This window comes from Mesoplodon bidens (genome assembly GCF_964165515.1).
Source record: "Mesoplodon bidens genome assembly, chromosome: 6".
In the NCBI taxonomy this organism is placed as follows: domain Eukaryota; kingdom Metazoa; phylum Chordata; class Mammalia; order Artiodactyla; family Ziphiidae; genus Mesoplodon; species Mesoplodon bidens.
Window position 1 is genome coordinate 113,981,720 of NC_138162.1, and position 21,121 is coordinate 114,002,840.

General features: G+C 37.8%; 1 protein-coding gene across 1 annotated transcript in view; it reads right to left on the bottom strand.

Moving 5' to 3' along the window:
* The window catches only part of GALNTL6 (polypeptide N-acetylgalactosaminyltransferase like 6), a gene marked incomplete at both ends in the record, with an annotated part of 1,083,563 nt that overhangs the window by 90,731 nt on the left and 971,711 nt on the right, over nucleotides 1-21,121 (bottom strand). The window contains one exon of the mRNA XM_081237627.1: nucleotides 15,743-15,860. Within this exon, the coding sequence (XP_081093753.1) occupies nucleotides 15,743-15,860 (118 nt within the window). The remainder of the gene's footprint in view (nucleotides 1-15,742; nucleotides 15,861-21,121) is intronic.

Here is a 21,121-nt window from a genome sequence, read left to right on the forward strand (position 1 = left end):
CTTCCTTGGGATTTCGTGAAATTGGAATTACCCCTCTGGTGGCGAAGTAGAGAATGAAAGCCTGAGAGCTTCTAGTGGCCATCCCTGAGGGGTGGAAGGAGCATTCTTCAGAGAGCGGCAGAGGCCAGGTGCTCAGGGAAAGGGTCCTGGCAGCCTCCCAGAGGCTCACTCATTTCCTTGACTTTTTCACAGTTTGTTTACTTGAGTGTCCTGTCCAATTTCCCCTTTCCTCTAAGTTAGTCGGAATTGGGTTTCTGTCTTCTAGTAAACCAAAGAATCCACATTAAGAAAGCTCTCTCTTGATAGATTTAGAGATTATCGTACTAAGTGAAGTAAGTCAGACAAATATCATATGATATCATTCATATATGGAATCTAATTTTAAAAGATGATATAAATGAACTTACGGGGTTGGCCAAAAAGTTCGTTCGGGTCTTCTGTAAGATGTTATGGAAAAACCCGAACGAACTTTTTGGCCAACCCAATATTTACAAAACAGAAACAGACTCCCAGATTTTGAAAACAAACTTATGGTTACCAAAGGGAAACATGGGGGGTGGAGAGAGATAAATTAGGAGCTTGGGATTAACAGATACACACTACTATATATAAAATAGATAATCAACAAGGACCTACTGTATAACACAGAGAGCTCTACTCAGTACTCTGTAATAACCTATATGGGAAAAGAATCTGAAAAAGAATGAATATATGTACATGTATAACTGAATCACTTTGCTGTACACCTGAAACTAACACAACACTGTAAATCAACTCTACTTCAATAAAACTATAAAAAAAACTCTCTGAACAGCCAGGGTTTGAGTGTCTGGGGGTGTCAAGCACATCATTCCAAAGCTACTCAGATGAAGACCATTACGTTGGAAACTTTGGAAAAGCAAGCGGTTTTCTAAGCTTCAGTTGATAAGTGTTGAAATCTGAGGGGAAACATTCAAAATGAAGAAATGTCATCAGAATAAAAAATGTGAGCACACTTAAAGGTTCATAATGGCATTTACGTGATTTTTTTTATCTTGAGAAGTTGACATGCTTTCATGATTCAGGACAGAGCAAAGAACATTTGGCAGTAGGTCTTGAACTGGGCAGGTTCCTACCTTTTCCTGAGTCTCACTTTCATCTTCTGTAAAGTTGGGCTAATGTGTCTGCTTCAGGAGATGGCTGTAAGGACTTGATTGAATAATCACAGAGCACCCTTGGCACATAATAGGTGCTCAAGAATAGTGGTCATGTGTTAATATTACCCTAGGGGACCAGCTTTATTCTTCTGGTATGTGTGGGCTCCAGGGGATGGTTGTCATGTATCCACATGTTGACCTGTGTGAGGGGGGGTCAGGCTTATGGCGACATGCAAGTCTGAATGTGTGGCGATGAGGTAGGGATTGTATTCTCAACTGTCCTCTCACAGTTTGAAGAGAGGGAGGGAGTTGTGGGGTCAGCTTACAGGGTCCTGGTGTGTTGTAGGTTGCTGACCTTGATGTAAAGTGTAAAAATCAAATCCTTATACCTCTAAAGTTGATGCGTGCATATACTCCCATGCTCTGTATAGTACTGTCATTGGGATTTGGGTGACAGGCTTGAGAATTGTATGGAGCTTTTTAGGTAACTTTCTAAACATATATCTCTTGAGCTTTTGCGGGGGTGTAAACTGACTTGCATTAGAGTCATTAGATTGTATTTCATTTTTCTTGTTAGGGAAAATGGCAACCAGAAAAATACAAAAATTCTTAAAAATTTCTATGTTAGAAAAAGATTTCAATAGGAAGTTAAATTGACCTGAACACAGGTACCGAATGCTGTGTAAATTGTTATATCCCGCTCTCTTTACAGCTATCTATAAAAGCTAAAATAAAATTAAATAGGGAATTAGGAAAGTGCCATCAGACATAAAGGAAGTAACAACTGGAAGGAATTTAGACTTGCCAGGCTTCTATCCAATGGACATAAAATTTAACTTGAAAATGCTCTGTTTCACCTGAGGTACCTTTTGTTGGATAATTGAAATGAATCTCAGACTGGCTTGTGAGACATTTAGCAGCTGTTTCTGTTTATCTTTGAGTTTCTTAATGAGTTTAGAGTCATTTTAATATTTTCTTTGGAAGATCAATTCTGGGCATGTTGAACTAGAATGGTTATTTTTATATCACCTAGGCTAAATATTGTAGGGGAAGAAACCCCATAGGAACAACTCCAGATATTTTCTTGTGTATGTGAAGGTATACAGTGTGCCATAAAAAGGCTTCTGTCACATTTTAGACACAAAATGCAACTACACTTCGAGGTATTTGCAGGCTCAGAAGTAAGGAGAGGTTTGTTTTTTTTAAAAAATATAGCTCTCATAAAAGCAATGAGAAGGTATATAAAGTATTTTAGAATCATCTTTGGCATAAAAAGGATTTCTAATGAGTACATTTGATAAGACTTTATTTATTTCTACCAAAACCATTTGTACAAATCATTGTCACTAGAGTTTATATAGAGGTGGCTTAAGCAGGAAAGAGTACTCTTCCAAAATGAGATTGAGTTGTACCCTTCTAAGGAGACAAGGAAACTATTTCAGGAGTATAAATTGAACACCCTAGGAGGTTTTTGTATTTTCAGACAACTGCGGAGAAAGTGGAAAATGCTTATTAATTAGAACTGTAGGTTCTCTGCCAGTGTGCTGGAGGCTTGTCTTGGGAACCAAGAGTATGGAAATTAACAACGGTGAGGGCAGGGGGACCGAGGGACTGGCTTGGGGTCAGGGCCCCGGGGAACAACCCCCTTTCTTTGGGACACTAGTGTGTCATTATTTTGTAGTTTCTCCTGCCAATCTGTGGGTCCTGTAACACATGGAACATTTGCTCTGGTGATGGCTGGATCAGAGACACTCAAGGTTGGAGGAGTAGGAGGATGAGGACCGGTAAACACTGTAGCCCATTCCCCACCTTCTAGTTTGGGTACAGATGAAAATATTTTAAAAACCTGATGCCAGATCTAACCATCTCTTCTCTGAGGCTCCTACTTTGTAATATTGGCTGGCTGGACTCCTTTTAGCACTTAGCAACATCTGAAATTATCTTGTTTATTTATTCACTTATTTATTTATGATCTGTCTCTCCTCAGACTAAATTCCACGAGATAGAGAACTTGTCATTTCTGTTAACAATTATATTCTCAGTGTCTGGCAGACAGTAGGCTCTCAATAAATATCTCCTGGATATGTGAATACATCTGTGACAATTGTCTGCATGTGAAATTAATATTGTCATTCTATCTTATAAGTGCTTACATTTGTACTATGACATGTTATAGATATAAATTATTAAATATATATAACAAAATTTATCTTCTCTCCATATGTATTTTTGCATATATATTTGTACCTTGCCTTTTTTGTCACTTAATAATGATAGGTTTGGATATTATTCCATATTAGTAAAACTACACCTGTTGCATTCTTTTTAAAGACCATACTGTAGTTCATAGTGATTAATTTAATTAGTCCCCTAGGATGGATATTAATGTTTTTTCACTTTTCATCAATAAAAACAATATTGAGATAAATATCCATGTACCTGTGTCTTTTCACACGTGGGATTCATCTTTATTTTTTTTCTCTAGATAAGTAGTTGTTCCACACTATTTGCTGAGGAATCCACTCTCTTCCTCTTGATTTGAAATGTTTGTCTTATGCTAAATTCCCATATTATCTGGGTCTATTTAAATTCTGTGCCATAGGTATCTCTGTCTAATTTCTGTATTTGATTACCTAAGTTAGCCCCCTATCATTTTTTCCCCAGACATTTTCTTGTTATTCTATTTGTTTTCCCTTAGGAACTAGAAGCAGTTTATCTAGCTGTCCCATTTAACCTCCCCCATCCAAAAAAACTTCGTGTTATCATTTTTACTGGCATTAAATGCAGGAGTTTGCTTAGGGAGAACTATCTTCATTATGAATTTTCATTGATTCATTTATTTTGTGTGTCCCTCAGTAGCATTGTAACATTTCTTCATGGAGGTCTAGGGCATTTAAGTTTATTCCAAGTTGGTTTTTCCTTACTGTTGTAAATTGTGTCTTCCTTTGGGTGGTTGTTTTCATACATAAAGGCTACTGTTGGGCTTCCCTGGTGGCGCAGTGGTTGAGAGTCCGCCTGCCGATGCAGGGGACACGGGTTTGTGCCACGGTCCGGGAAGACCCCACATGCCGCGGAGCGGCTGGGCCCGTGAGCCATGGCCGCTGAGCCTGTGCGTCCGGAGCCTGTGCTCCGCAGCAGGAGAGGCCACAACAGTGAGAGGCCCGCATACCGCAAAAAAAAAAAAAGGCTACTGTTTTCTGTATATTTACACACACACACACACACACACACACACACACATTTCACCCAAGCAACCTACTGAATTTCTTATTTATAGTAGTTTTTCAGCTGGTTCACCTTGAATTGTTCAGGTGGATAAATGGTGATATTATTTGCAATTAATGCAAAATTTCTGTCCTCCTTTCCAATTTTTATATCTCTTATATTATCTTGTCTAATTGAATTGCCTACTATCAGGATAATTCTAAATGATATTAAGTAAATTGATGGGAAAATTCCTAGAGCTGCACTTATTTTGGTGGATTCGCCTTTGAATAGTTATTCTGTTGTGTAATCTTTAATTATTATTTTTAATGCTAGTGTTTACAAGTAAAATATGTCTGCACTTTTCTATTTATTTGTGCTATCTTGGTCAGATTTTGTTATCAAGATTATGCCAGTTATCTAATCAACTGGAAATATTTCTTTCTTTTCTGTTATTAGAGAACAGTTTTTGATAAACATTGCAGCAAGTGTTCCTTAAAGGTTTGGAAGAAACTAATGAAGTTTGGTGCTTTATTTTTCAGAGGGGTAGCTTTTTGACAATTTTTTCTATTTCTTCTGTGGTCATTGAGCAGCATGATGGGCAGAATTCTGAGTTGGCCCCCAAATTCCGACCCCGTGGTACACAAGTCCTTGTATTATCTCTGCCTTTTGAGTGTAGGAAGGTGTGTGATTGTGATGGATTTCACACCTGTGATTTAGGTGAAGGTGACCTTATGACAAAGGTGAAGGGGTTTTGCAGATATAATTATGGTCCCAATTTAGTTGACTTTGAGTTAATAAAAAAGGAGGTTATCCTGGGAGGGTCTGACCTAACCAGTGAGTCCAAAAAGGGGACCCTGCCCTTCCTGAAGACAGAGGTGTAGGGATGTGAAGTCTGAGGAGATTCTCACCTTGGAGAAGAAAGCTGCCTTGTTCCAAGAGGGCCGGGGAGGGAAACACAGGGCAAGGGCCCGAGCTGGGCTTCTGGTTACTGAAAGTCATGTCCAGACAACAGCCAGCAAGACAGTAGGGGCTTGGTCCCCGAACCACAGAGAGATGGGTTCTGCCTACAACCTGAGGGGGCTTGGAATCAGATCCTTCCCTGGCTGAGCCTCCAGGTAAGGATGGAGCTGGCCGAAAATTTGATTTCAGCCTTGTGAGATCTTAGCAGAGGCCCTGCAGAAAGATGCTGGATTGCAATCCAGAGGCTGTGGGAGAATTCTGGGTGGTTTTAAGCCACTAAGTTTGTGGTAATTTGTTATGTAGTGATAGAAAACGAACATAGTTGGTTCAGATTTTTTCTTTTTGGAGGTCAGTTTTGTCATTTATATTTTGTTAAAAATCATCCATTTTCCCTATAATCTTAACTGTATTTGCATAGAATTGAGCAACCTCTTATGATCATTTAAATTTTGAAAATTCCTATTTTTTCCCCATTTTTATACATTTCATTTTATTGAAATATAGTCAATTTACAATGTTGTGTTAGTTTTAGGTTTATAGCGCAGTGATTGTTATACATATATGTATATCTATTGTTTTTCAGATTCTTTTCCCTTATAGGTTATTGCAAAATATTGAATGTAGTTCCCTGTGCTATACAGTAGGTCCTTGTTTTTAAATCTATTTTATGTATAGTAGTGTGTATCTGTTAATCCCAAACTCCTAATTTATCTCTCCCCCACTTTCCCCTTTGGTAACCATACATTTGTTTTCTATGTCTGTGGCTCTATTTCTGTTCTGTAAATAAGTTCATTTGTATTTGTTTTTTTTTATATTCCACATATAAGTGATATCATATGATATTTCCCTTTCACTGTCTGACTTACTTCACTTAGTATGATAATCTCTAGGTCCATTCAAGTTGCTACAAAAGACATTATTTCATTCTTTTTTATGGCTGAGTAGTATTCCATTGTGTGTGTGTGTGTGTGTGTGTGTATATGTATATATACATATATATAAACACCACATCTTCTTTATCCATTCATCTGTTGATGGACGTTGAGGTTGCTTCCGAGTTTGTGTATTCTTCTTCTAATAAATGTCAATTAACCATTTTCTAATTAATTTATCTGTCTCCATACCTAGCTATATCTCTTATTAATGATTTATCTTTGGCTCTAAAGCACTAGCTCTTGCAGTACTAGTTTTAGGTTTTCTAAATCATTAAGTTTTCAAATGCTTATTAATATTTCCTTAGCTTTATTTTATTTTTTATTTGCAAACTGGATATGGATGTTTAGTTTATTTTTATTCTTTTTTATGTTGATGTAAGAATTTAAGAGTCTGCCTTTTCTTCTGAACACTGCTTCAGCTGTATCTCTTAGGTTTTGAAATATGTTATTTTAATTTAACTTTTTCCCTTGGGAATACTACTATGAGCTCCTTTATCCTCCATGTCATTCCACTCTTCTACCTTTTAACTTTGCTAATTTTAATTTCATTTTGTTCCTTTTTCTCAATCTTATCCTTTGTGTCCCTACATATTTTCAGAATATTCCTTTTCTTTTGTGTTGCTTTCAATGTGACCTTCATTTTTGTTTTCGTCTTCTTTTTCATTATATCCTGACTGCTGCTGTTTATTTTCTATCTCCTTCTCTTGTCTTTTAACATTTTTCCTAATCTCAGAAAGTGCAGCATTTCATACTGTTTTACAGAGTCGATGACTTCATTAACCTTTCAAAAGAATTTATAGAAAGGTATAGCAGCATGATTTTGGTGACCATTCCTGATCCTTTCTTCCTTTTTTCTTGTAATATTTTAATATGCTATTTCCTTTAAAAAGTTATTATTATTTATCTTTGAGTAGGGTGCATTCTTCTTACCAAGTACGGTAGGCATTCACTTTATGACACACAATTTAGTGCGTGAGTGAATTCTTTTAGCCTTTATTTGTCTGCATCCAACAGGAATTGGCTGCTGTAGGGCTGCTTGTGAGCTTGAGTATCTTTCCTCCATCCTGCCTCATTAATAGCCTGCTTCCTGAAAATGTGGCTGGTCTGTATAAACCTCCTCAGACCTGTCCCCAGCCTTCCATGGATGCTTCTCTTTGGTGCCAGACTCAATCCAGAGAAGCTCTGGCCACTAGCAATCACTCTTGTTGCTACTGTTTCAAAAAAGTGATTGTTGATTTTTTTCCCTTAGGAGGTGCCAATTACTTTGGGGAAGTAAGATCTGCTGACTTCAAATGAGATTTGTAGCCGGGGTCATTCCATCTTCCCTGCCCCTGTTTTACCACCACTGAATTGATCTTACTGCTATGATAACGTTCCTTACACACTGTGGTTGGGGGTAAGATATCTGAGAATGTTGTCAAGGGTAAAGTTAGGCTTTTTTTTGTTTCTGCTTCATAGTCTCTTTTTCTGTTTTGAGTGATCTCTAAGAATAGACCTTTCTTTTCCAGTTTAAAAGTGTAAATTATAATTGTATAACATTCAATTGTTGAACTATAAATACACTTGAAATTATTTTGATGGCTTCATACTATGTAGGGAAACTTTAAATTTAGCTAATTTAGTGGGTTTATTTTGATGTTCTAAGTACAAATAAATAAAATCCATGTTTGTTCTTGAGAAGCTCTGTAATGAGGTTAAGCTCTAGACTATACAGTTTCCTGAGCTATAACAATTGTAAATTGATGGCTGTTATCTTGTTTGATTGAATAAAGAACTGAGTGTTCTAAACTCAACAATTAGTCCCTATCATGTATATGCAATCCTTATTGAATAACCGTTGCATTTTGAAGACAGTAAAAAATTAAATTTTACAGTAAATAATAACAAGAGTTGTCAGCCCTCGTATTTAATAAAAACTCCTGTTGGGAAGCCCCCTGCATTTCTTTTTAAAATTGGTTTCAGAGAATGATAGTAGCTACTTTTGCATCAGGGCATAAAGTCTTCTACATTTTCCAGCTAAGAGAAATTAGCCTAATGGTTTTGAGGGCGAACCCGAATTCTCCTCCTTGCTTTGCTATTAACTAGGTAATGACCTGCCTTTGCAATTATGAAATAGAAATTATAGTTTTACCTTGCATTAGTGTTGAATGGAATAAGAAATTTAATTCCGTGACCTTTAGATGCTAAGTCATTACTTTTCCTTGTTAAAGGACCAAATAATAGTTATTACCGCCATAGGAAGACTAGAATGCCCAGGACTTTGGGACACAGGGAGCTCCATGTAAAGATTTTAAAAGTCATAAAGGGGTACAAAATAAACGGATGCTGTCTAGTAAAATCTCAGGTATGTTTTAGTCTCTTTGAGCTGAAATGTTTATTTGTATGTGGCAGGGTTAAAACTTAAGTATTCCCTTTGTTCACTGTGTTTTCCATTTTCTATTTTCCTTGAGGAGCATTTTCTTCCCTATCCCCAGCCACGTAGATGCCAAGATTCAAAGAAACCCCAGAGGCTTCTTTTAGGACTGATTTTTTTTTTTTCAGTTTAGAGAGACTACACAAGATTGCACTTGAGGGAAGGGAACAGAAGTGACCGCTAGCAAACAGGAGTGGGAACTGGTCCGTAGGACCAGCGCACAAGAGTGGAAGAGACAAGAGAAAGGGCACCAAGGCTGCCCCCCTGCCCTGACTCATCACTATAAGACCCTGGCCACTCAGCAACCTGGGTACCTGTAAGTCCCCTGGACAGAGGGCAGGGGACTGGGGCACCTGGGCAGGGATGAGGACCAGAGGGGAGAGCCTCGCCCCAGACCTGAGCCCAATAAGCTGGGTGATTTGCCTCTGTGCAAAGGCAGCAACGCAGCTGCCTCTGCTACATGAGCTTTTCCTGTCACTTATGAGGCTGAGAGTTTTCGGCAGCAGGGTCTGAATCTCTGTTCAATTCACTGTGTGAAACATCCCTCTCTGTTCTCTCTGTAAACGTATTGGATGGCATTCACATTATGGTGGACCTATTTCGAGTACAGGCTACATCGAATACACCTGGAACGTCTGGCTCACAATTGTTAAGTTACATGTGTATCTCAAAGGCAGTGCATTTCTTCCCAAAGGGGATTGTGCTAGTTTTTAAAAATTGTAATTATGTAATTTAATGAAATACCACTTGAATTGCTGAAATACTGTTATAAAAAGAATTGTTGTTCATGTCAAAACTAATTTGAGGAGTTTGAAAAATGGAGTTGTTTAAAAATTGTTGTCAAATTAGATGTGAGCAAAGTAATACTAAAGGATTGGGTAAAACCATAAAAAAATCTGAAGGATTCTATGACTGCATGAAGATAGCTTCCAAGTATTTTTAGGTTCTCATTCCAATTTAAAGGAGCCCAAGCTGGGACTCATGATGGATACAATGTGGGTGTGGTCCATGCATCTCTAGTTTATCCCAATCCGAGGGCCCAAATGCAGAAGGGACAGCTTTGGCCTCTCTTGCATTAGAAGATTGGTGAATAAATGTCCGTTTGTATGTTCTACTTCAGAGGAGATTCTTAACGTAGGTTTTTAGGTGCTTTTCTGCTTTAATTGATGTTTATGTTTAATGGGTGAAATATTCACCTCAGTTGTACTTGATCCGAAGAAGGCTTCTGTTGGGCTTCCTTTGCATTTTTCTGCAGAGTCTAGCTTGCACAGTACACGGACTCATGGTGAAGGTTCCTGATTAATATTTTAGAGGGAACGACTAAAACCTTCAGGAAAAATTTCATCAAAGTCTGGTTAGTTAAAATCTCTGCAAAAGTAGGGACAGTGATGGATGTTTGTGTTTCCATCTTTTCTGGGAAGGAAAGGAAAACACTACTTAAGTTGGTTTTGCAGTGTAGCTGGAGACGGTTAGCTGAGGCAGATGGTTGAGAGAAAGTTCCCTGGTTTATGATTCATACGCTAATCTGATTTGTGATTTGTGGGGTCCTTAGGAGCCACTGTGAAATTTTAGGAGGGGAAAATAAAGGGACTCAGGGAATAAATGAATAAAAAAATGGAGATCATGGGCTCCCCTGGTGGCGCAGTGGTTGAGAGTCTGCCTGCCGATGCAGGGGACATGGGTTCGTGCCCCGGTCCAGGAGGATCCCACATGCCGCGGAGCGGCTGGGTCCGTGAGCCATGGCCGCTGAGCCTGTGCGTCCAGAGCCTGTGCTCCGCAACGGGAGAGGCCGCAACAGTGAGAGGCCTGCGTACCGCAAAAAAAAAAAAAAAAAAAAAAAAATGGAGATCAGTTGAAAGAGGAGAGGGAGGGAGGCTGGTGAAGAGCCTCCTGAATATATTCCTACACTATCACTGTGAATATGGAAATAAAATATGTTCCAAACAATACTGAGAAATTGGGATGAATTACTTCTCCAGGCGGCTACTGGAGAGAATCTTTCTCACATTTATCTTGGAACCTCAAGAGCTTAGCCCAGAGTTGGCACCTTGTAATCGATAAATAAATGCCGGCTGAATGAGTTAGTGACTGGTAAGGGCTGAAAGATTGTGAGACATAAGTTAAAATTTCCTTACACGTCTGAACCTTGAGCTTAACACATGGGAAGGACGAGAGCACATAACAAAGGTGGTTGCATAGGGTGTTTCCATCCATTATGAGTGGTTTCAGAGAGGCCGTGGGGCTTCCAGATTTATTAGACTCGCTCTAGGACATACAGTGCTCAGATTCATGTCACCTGGAGCGCTGAAGTTTTCTGCACAGCTGAGGCTGGAGGTCACAAGCTCTCCCTGTACAAAAGGTGGCCCAAGAAATATTGGACCAAGGTGGGACCGTGTTGTTATGCTCCTGGGCGTGGAAAAGGACAAACCAAATTTAATGCTCTTCTATGTAGATTTAAGTTTTATGTCTCATGCCAGAGGATTTTGTGGAATAGAGTCCCTGGGATTCATTCTAAATCATGTGGGTGACTAATTAGTGTTTATTGCTCACTTTTATTTTCTGGGAAGAGTTTTCTTCTGAAAATGCTAGCATTTGGACTTTGATCTTTGGGGAATGGGTATTAAAACGCACTCTGGGGCTTCCCTGGTGGCTCAGTGGTTGAGAGTCTGCCTGCTGATGCAGGGGACACGGGTTCGTGCCCCGGTCCGGGCAGATCCCATGTGCCACAGAGCGGCTGGGCCCGTGAGCCATGGCCGCTGAGCCTGCGCGTCCGGAGCCTGTGCTCCGTAATGGGAGAGGCCACAACAGTGAGAGGCCCACGTACCGCAAAAAACAAAAACAAAAACAAAAAAAACAAACACACTCTGGACAATCAGAGACCCATAACGGTGTTAACACTGTTTCAGTAACTTAAGTGGCACAAACCATTTAAAGGAGGGTTGTCTCTTTCATGCAACACTCTGTAGTCTGTCTTGGTTTCCTCTTTGTCTCCAGATGCAGCTCCAAATTGAATACCTGGAACACTGCCTGGTGTAAATTAGATCCTCAGTAAAACTTGTTGAGTGACTGACTAAATGGTGCTTTCTCCTTCCCAGCAGCTGGTTAACCTAGCAACGTTTGAGAGGCAGCTGGATAATTCTGGGCCATGTGAGAATTCAGATTCATACTAAAAGAGATTGAAGACTGGGCACGGTGCAGAGAGATCATTTCTCTAGAGAGCCCTTTTCCTTGACCGACTCCTGAAAATTACGCTGTGTTGGTTTCTATGTGATGGCATGAAATCCACTCACCTAGTCAGATGTTAGAAAAAGGAAGGAAAGATATTTACAGAGACAGGGAATTGAGGAGCCCTCTTAGCCAAATCCCGTCTGACCAAAAACTCAGCCCTTAATATAAAGCAGAGTTTTCTGGAAATATTTTCATTCAGCCATGGAATCTTGTCATAAACATCAGTGAAATGATTCTTTGGTTGAAATGCAAGCAGCAAGCAAAGATGCCTGATAACAACCACAGACAGAAATCTTTTGAATTAGAGCTTCTAAGTTTCAGACTTGAAACAATTTCTATATTATGGTGTGAAATAGACTAGTAAATTCTCAGTTATCCGTACATACTCCCAAACCTGAAGGGCTGACCAGAGTATATCTGACAGTGCTTTACAGTGTAAAATTAATCACAATTTATGGACTGTGTCCCAAAATGCAGATGTTCCATCTTTCTTTGACTTTTTAATACCATTGAACACAGCTATTTCTGGACAGTTCTTTCAGTTTCTCTCGCATGGAGAAAATTCTTCATCTTCCATGCAAATTCTACCTAATCCTGCTTGAGGGTGTCCCCCTCATGTTACAAATCCTAATAGGGAGGGACAGGAACCCCAAGGTCAACACACAGTAGCGGGAAGAACGGAGAGATGTGTCTGAAATGGGACCCTGTAAGATATAGCTGTTGCCAAAGGATCTGTCATTTCAATCAAACAACCTGGGGCAATTTAGTCCTGAACCTCTAGCTCTGTTGCCATGGTTTCTAGACAAAGACGACCGGGCTGCATTCCAATTATATCCTTCAGAATGACAGATAACTAAGAAAGAGAAAATGGGGTAATAAAATCTCAGGTCACCCCGAAGAGAAGCGATAGATACAAGTGACAGAGAAATGAGAGGTTCAAGTTTGTATTTGTCTTAAAAAATACCTTTGTGATTTAGAATGCAAATGTCCATTCTGCAAACGCTCCAGACTTCCCACAGTACTTTTATCCACACCCAGTTTATTATTCTAAGCCAGGTATCTCCTGCTTACTACAGATTTTCTTTTTCTGTTTTTTCTTATTAAACAATATTTAAGAAATATTGAAGTATAGTTGAGTTACAGTGTTTTAGGTGATTCAGTTATATATATATATATATGTATTTTCAGATTCTTTTCTAATATAGGTTATTACAAGAAGTTGAATATAGTTCCCTGTGCTATACAGTAGTTCCTTGTTGTTTATCTATTTTATATATAGTAGTGTGTGTATGTTAATCCCCAAATTTCAAATTTATCCCCCCCTTACCCATTTAGTAGTTTGTTTTCTATGTCTGTGAGTCTATTTCTGTTTCATAAATAAGTTCATTTGTGTCATATTTTAGGTTCCACATATAAGTGATATCCTATAATATTTGCCTTTCTCTTTCTGACTGAATTCACTTAGTATGATGATCTCTACGTTCATCCATGTTGCTGCAAATGGCATTATTTCATTCTTTTTTATGGCTGAGTAATATTCCATTATATATATGTACACATCTTCTTTATCCATTCATCTGCTGATAGACATTTAGGTTATCTCCATGTCTTCGCTATTGTAAATAGTTCTGTTATGAATATAGGTGTCCATGTATCTTTTCAAATTATAGTTTTGTTTGGATATATGCCCAGGTGGGTGATTGCTGGATCATATGGAAACTCTATTTTTAGTTTTTTAGGGAACCTCCATACTGTTCTCCATAGTGGCTGCATCAATTTACATTCCCACCAACAGTGTAAGAGGGTTCCCTTTTCTCCACACCCTCTCCAGCATTTATTATTTGTAGAATGAAGATATTCTTAATAGCATTTTAAAGTTAAAGAATTCGTGAATTAAGAGAATCTAACAAAAAAATATCTTGAACCATGAGAAGTAAAAAGCATTCTTTAACTTCTGATGATATTGCAAATAGAGCAATGCCTATTTTCCTTTATTGCTGGAGTCAAATGCAATATTCTGTTTTTCCAGTGAAAGGTATTACTGTAAACTTGCACCCAACTTTGGGCCATATCTGGTAATCAGTAGTATTTTGCCAGGATCAGTACAAAGTTTGCTGCTATGCTCTTAGGGTATAATGAAGATATTCACCTCTGTTCAGTGAGAGGAACCATTAGGTAGAGATCAAAAGGTTAACCGTGAACTCTGGAATGGTGTTGGTAGGTATGCCTTGAGTGAACAGACAATTTTAAGTTTCTATATTCTCTGCAATTAAGTAGAAGTGGAGCATTTTAATCCCTAAGTGACACTGGGTAGTTTATTTAATCTTTAAAACTTAAAAAATTTAATCTAAAAATTTTTAAACTTTAAGTCTCAGTTTCTTCATCTATAAAATGGAATAATACCCACTTCTCTGAGTTGTGATTTTAAATTATAGAAAGCATATAAAGCACTTGGCCTAGCATCTGTGCATCACATACCATTAAATAAATGGAGTAAATGTATGTATACAAAGTTTAAGAAAAAAGTAACGTAGATGTGAAATTAGGTGTGTTTCAGTGATGGTAAAAAAAAAGAAGCACTAATTTAATAAATAGTATTTCAAGGCTTATTGCCAGCAGTGAGATGGAAAATTCTAGATGTCCTGAAGCCTGCAATCGTGTCTCCTGAGCTTCTCTGTGGAATATTTATTTTATGACACTTTGGGGACAACATACCGTTTCTGTTAACACATAGAATGTAGTTGTTACAATTAAATAAAAACCAGTTTTGTCAATTTCTTTTATGCATAAATTCAAAAAGTTTTGCTGGATTATTAAGTTTGACTTTTACTATATTCAGGATGCACTTTATTTTCTTACCAAGAACTGGTTTGGTTTTATAATAGAGGTAATTAGGAAAGCTGATTTATTTAGTGAGATTTCTGTATGATAAATCTTGCAAGAATCACTGTATCTTCGATATGAATAATGACAATGATAAAGGGGAAAAAAAACATTTTGCACAGTTTATTTTGCTTTGGTTATCTGGTCTTCACATGCTGTGGTAAATTTTTTTCATTTACAAACCTTGAAATTTGATATTCTATCATATACTTGCATATATCCTATATGTATATATGTAATATACGAATGTATATATATGTAATAAAGTATAATTTTTGTGAGTACTTATGGTCAAAGCAAGTGGAAACCTGGGCAATTTCAGATAAGAAGAAACAAAAAACTCACTTGTTTTGGAGTTACATAAAGAATAGCTTTAATTTGTGATTCATACTGTATTTATTTAATTTTTGTTTTATACTGGAGCATAGTTGTTTAACAATGTTGTGTTAGTTTCAGGTGTACAGCAAAGTGATTCAATTATACATATACATGTATCTATTCTTTTTCAAATTCTTTTCCCATTTAGATTATTACAGAATTTAAAATTACTCTTCTGTTATTGAAATTGTGGAATAGTGGTTACGAGCAAAAGGTGGAGTATTATTTCGAGAACAAACACAGCGGGCAAACGCTCCAGTAATTGCATTTCTTTCACCTTCGTGCCTCTGTCTCTCTGTTCTGGGTGCCTGAGAAGGAATGCAGTGCCAGCGGGGCAGTAGGAGTGCTGGCACACTACGGTTCCCCCCTGCAAGTGGGATTTTGAATCCTTTCTCATCTGTGTTTCTTTTATGGCATGACTACGTTTCATGGAAGCATCAGAAGGAAGTAGCTTCTCTCATCCAAAAGCTGAGGTGGGAAAATGACATGTCTATTTTCGTTGTTAATTTGCAACATAGGAGGTCACAAAACGAAATGACGCCATTCTATTAGAATGGTCAAAATGATGCCAACCTAGTGTGAGAAGGGTGCTGACGGCTTACCTTGAAAGAGATTTCATATTGCTCTCCTCCCCAGATTTCCAAACCTGGGTCATAGCCCCCCAACTCCCAAAACCATTTGCGATCCACAGCAAAGAGACCTCCAGCCATAACAGGAGACCTGTGAAAGGAATAAAATAATCTTTAAAGGGCTATGAACATCAGGGACCATGGCATTTTGCTTGGGGGAAAAAAAAAAGAAGCAAACTTTAAGTCTCAGTGTTCACTGCAGGGGGCTTTTCAGTGAGTGGACATGAGTTCACACTAGGTCTCTGATCGTGCCTGGAACCCCCTTGAGCTTTGAACTTCACAGCTCAGGCTCTAAAGCCACTAGTGCCCCGTGGAGCCACGCAATGGCTCCATGTTTGTCATCAGAGAGAAGTACATGATGACTAGTGTCTGATATATTGGGAAAATCCATCAGTTCCATGGCTTTTCCTCAAAGAGATCTTATGCTATCAGACAGGTGAAAATATAGAAAACACGGTTGTAGACCATATCTTTGATTTAATCTCAGTATGTATTCAGCAAACACCTACTATTTTCAGGTCATGTCCATTTTACAGACTACGAGATGGTCAGTTAGAATAAAATAACCAACCATCTATTAACGTGCCAAAGTTGGAATTTAAACTAGGTCTTTTCGCTTTAATTATGTACTTTTTAAAGTCTACCTTCTATGAAATATTCTTTTTGATCAAATTCTAATTTTTAGGCTTTCTGCTGTCGCTAGGATATATTGCAGTCATGTTGCTATGTAATGAGCTAATATATAATCATTGGACCCTGCCTTAATTTTTTTGGAGTTCAAAGGCAGCTTTTGTGTTACTATTATTATTATTACTTTGGCTGCACAGCATGCAGGGAGCTTACTTCTCCGAACCTGTTCCCCCTGCAGTGGAAGGGCAGAGTCTTAACCATTGGACCACCAGGGAAGTCCACTCTTGTGATTTTGAATGTTCACTATGTGTTGGGCTCTCGGCTGAGAGCCTTGTCCAGTTGCCTTGACTAATCCTCACAGCAGCCCTGGGTATATCCTCCCTGTGTGCTCTTGGGAGAAACAGGCAGAAAAAGGTCGGGCCCAGCACCCAAGGGTGGCACCAGGATGCGGTGGTGCTGTGGCTGGACCAGGTCCCCTGATTTCAAAGCCTTTGAAATCTTTACTGCAACACCGTTTCTGTTTCAATGTTTAGGAGGTGAAGAGAGACAACTACAGAAGTATGGACATAAAACAATTAGAGAACACCTGATGCAGAACAAGCATATCTGTAAAAACACACTCGGTCAATATAGTTTTTGTGACAGTTTTGAAGATTTTGAAACAAAGGATATTTATACATAAGAGTACAAGGCACTAAATGTTGAAGACACACATTTAAAAATATATCTAAATATATAAGACACACCAATTTACAGGCCAACTGAAGTTGTACTCTTGGTAACATTTTACGAGGCGCTTGAGGGACACAAACGTGAATTTACTGTATTTCAGTGTGCTACATATTTCAAAGATTTTGCATGTTAAGCTGGCACTTGGCCTTATCACTGCAGTTTTAGATTTTTTTAAAAAGTGCGTATACTCTATGTAGATGGAAAGATTACAAGGCAGGAAGAGGGATTTATTGCTCCTTCTAGGAAAGTGAGCAGGATTCGAAAAATAACACAAAGAATCTCATGCGATTTAAAAATTTTGTTTGAAATAAAAGTCTTAGAACCAGAGGTACCGCACTTTAGCCCTCTCTCCAGCAGCATAATCTTTTTCCATTTTCCATGCACTGGATTTTAGAGGGTAATTACAGCTGTAGCTGGGACAGATTAGGACGGTACCATGTGGTGGGTGCAGTTCCCCAATGAGCACATTACCTCTGTGTCATCTTTGATTCCACAGGGCTTGGGCATAAGCAATCAGAAATAGGCAGCCCTATTTGATCTGAACCACAAATAGAAAGATCTTAAGTCCTACCAATATATTCTCATCTGATTGTGTAAAGCATGAGACCAGAGTGCAACCGAATTTACACTGTGCAGAATGAATCTCCCAACTAGAATTATCGTAGATAGAGAACTAGTATAAATATCCGGCAAGAGAAAGTCCTAGATTGATTTTTTTAATTGTAAATAATTTGTTGGGAACACAATATCTTGTTTTCCTAATGAGTTTATAAAAAAACTCACCATGGAGTATATTTTTAGTTAATTTGAGGCATAATAAAACAAATCCAGACACACCTCTTTACCTTCATTGATGTTTTTGCCAAGCTCCAGATAAATTAGTGCTTCCTATTTTGACTGGTGTGAATGGCTGGTAAGAAACAAACCTTTTATTTGTTCATGTATTTACTTATATTTGTCCATTAATCTTTTGACCACCGTAACTGAGGTATAGTTGACATACAATGAATTGCAAAGATTTTAAGTGGACAGTCTGATAGATTTTGACTTATGAATATCCCTGTGCAGCCATCATCACATTCCAGAGCAAGGAACACATCTATCACCCCCACGAGGTTTCCTCATTGTACTCTCTCCCTCCTGACCCTCCCCTCACTCCCTTCTGCTTGGACATCGCTGATCTCTGTCACTACAGATTAATTCGCATTGTCTAGAATTTTCTATACATGGAATCGTACAGTATGTGTCCTTCTTTGGGAGGGTCTGGCTTCTTTCATTCAGCATCATTATTCTGAGACTCACCCTTGTTGCAGCATGTGTTAACAGTTTCTTCCCTTTTGACTGCCGAGTAGTCTTCCATTTGCATGACTATACAACTGTTTCATTATCCATTCACCCACTGATGAACATTTGCGTTGTTTCCAGTTTGGGGTTGTTACAAATAAAGCTGCTGTGAGTTTTGTGTACTAATCTCTGTGGGGACATATGCTGTCATTTCTCTTGAGGAAATGCCCAGGAGTGGAAGGACTAAATCATATGGTAGGTGTGCGCTTAAACTTTTAAGAAACTGCAAAACTCTCTGCCAGAAAGGTGGTAACTTTATGTTCCCGCCAGCAGTGTTTGACTTCCAACGGCTACCCATCCTCAAATACTCCATATGGGCAGTCTTTTGAAGTTTAGTCACTATAACAGGGGCATAGTGGTATTTATGGTGGTTTTATTTTGCATTTCCATAACGATTAATGATGTTGAACATATTTATGTTATTTCTCTCTTTGTTCCTAGTCAGTCTGGCTAGAGGTTTATCAATATTATTGATCTGCTTAAGGAATTAGCTTTTCGTTTTATTGATTTTCTCTATTGTTTTTCAGTTTTATATTTCACTGATTGCTCCTTGGTCTTTATTAGTTTCATTATTCTACTTACTTTGTGTTTCATTTTCTATTCTTCTTCTGGTTACTTAGGGTGGAAGCTGATATTATTGATTTGAGGCTTTTTTTTCTAATGTAGCTATTTGGTACTATCAATCTCCCTTAAGTACTGCTTTAGCAGAATCCTGTGAAAAATATGTGGTGTTCTCATCTTCATTATGTTCAAAATACTCCCAGTTTTCCCTTGTGTTTTCTTTTTGTGACCTATGTGTTATATAAAAATGTGTAATTTAATTTCCAACTATTTGGGATTTTGGGGAGATCTTTCTGTTATCGATTTTTATGTAATTCCATTGTGCTCAGAGAATACACTTTGTATGACTTGAATTCTTTTAAATTTATTGGAATTTTTTAATGGCTCAGAATGTGGGCTATCAGAATGTATTCTGTTGCCATTGAGTAGAGTGGTCCATATATTTATTAGGTCAAGTTGGTTGACAGTGTTGTTCTAGCCTTCTATATTCTTATTGATTTTCTGTCTCCTCATTATATCAATTACTGAGAGGGATATTGAAATCTATGACTATAATTCTGGATTTGTTTATTTCTTTTTGCTGTTCTATCAGTTTTTTGCTTCATGCGTTTTGTAGCTCTGTTAATAAATGCATAAATGTTTACGAATTTTATGTGCTCTTGATGAATTGACCTCATTCTCATTACAAAATGACTTATCATCTCTGGTAATAGTCTTTGCTCAGACATTTATTTTGCTTGGATATTAATAGAGCCGTTTCAGTTTTCTTTAGATTTGTACTATCTAAACACTACTATTTATACCTTTTATATCTTTTTACTTTACTTTTTAAACTATTTGTGTCTATATTTAAAGTGGTTTTCTTGTGGGCTGCTTATAGTTGCATCTTGCTGTTAAAAATCTCTGCCTTTTCATTGGGTTGTTGAGATCACTGTTCTTTTTTTAAAAAATAGATCTACTGGAGTATAATTGCTTCACAATACTGTGTTAGTTTCTGTTGCGCAACAAAGTGAATCAGCCAAATGTATACATATGTCCCCATATCCCCTCCCTCTTGAGCCTGCCTCCCTATCCCACCCCTCTATGTGGTCACAAAGCACCGAGCTGCTCTCCCTGTGCTATGCGGCTGCTTCCCACTAGCTATCTATTTTACATTTGGTAATGTATATATGTCCATGCTACTCTCACTTTGCCCCAGCTTCCCCCTCCCACCCCGTGTTGTTGAGATCACTTATTTTTAATACTGTTATTCATGTAATTATGTTCAAATCTATAATCTGCTTTCTATTTGTCCCATCTATTGTTTCCTTTTCCTATCTTTTTGATTAATTGAATATTTTTCATGATTTCATTTAGTAGCTTTTTTTGACTTAATGAAAACTCCTTGTTTTCCCTTTTTAGTGGTTGCTGTAGTGGTTTCTATCATACATCTTTATTTTTTATCAGTTTACCTTCCAGTGATATTTTATAAGAACTTTTGATAAAATCCTTTTGTTTCTATTTCCCCTGTGTCTGTACCTTGTGGGCCATACATTTTACTTTTACATATGTTATGAATCTCAGATCATATCATAATTATTTTTGTTTAAGCATCAATTATCTTTTTAAAAGATTTAAATAATAAAATTATATATATATATGAAATTATATTGTTATGAACACCATTTCTGTTTTCTTCATTCGTTTGTGTAGATTCAGATTTCTATCCTTCTGCCTAAAGTACTTTCTTCAACATTTCTTGTAGTGGGAGTGTGTTGGTGATGAAGTCTTTCATTCTTTTCATGTCTACATTTTAAGAAAGATACTCTTGTTGGCTATAGAATACCAAGTTAACAGCTTTTTTCTTTTAATCCTCTAAAGATATTACTCACTGTCTTCTCACTGGTATTGTTTCTCATGAGAAGTGTGTTACCTTTATCTCTGTTTTTCTGTATACAATGAGTCTTTTTTCCCTCTGGCTGCTTTTAAGATCTCTATGTCATTGAATTTGAGCTATTTTATTATGATGTGACACATGATGTATAGCTTTCTTGGTACAGTTTCTTATGCTTAATAAGACTTGAGTGTCTTGGATTTGTAGGCATA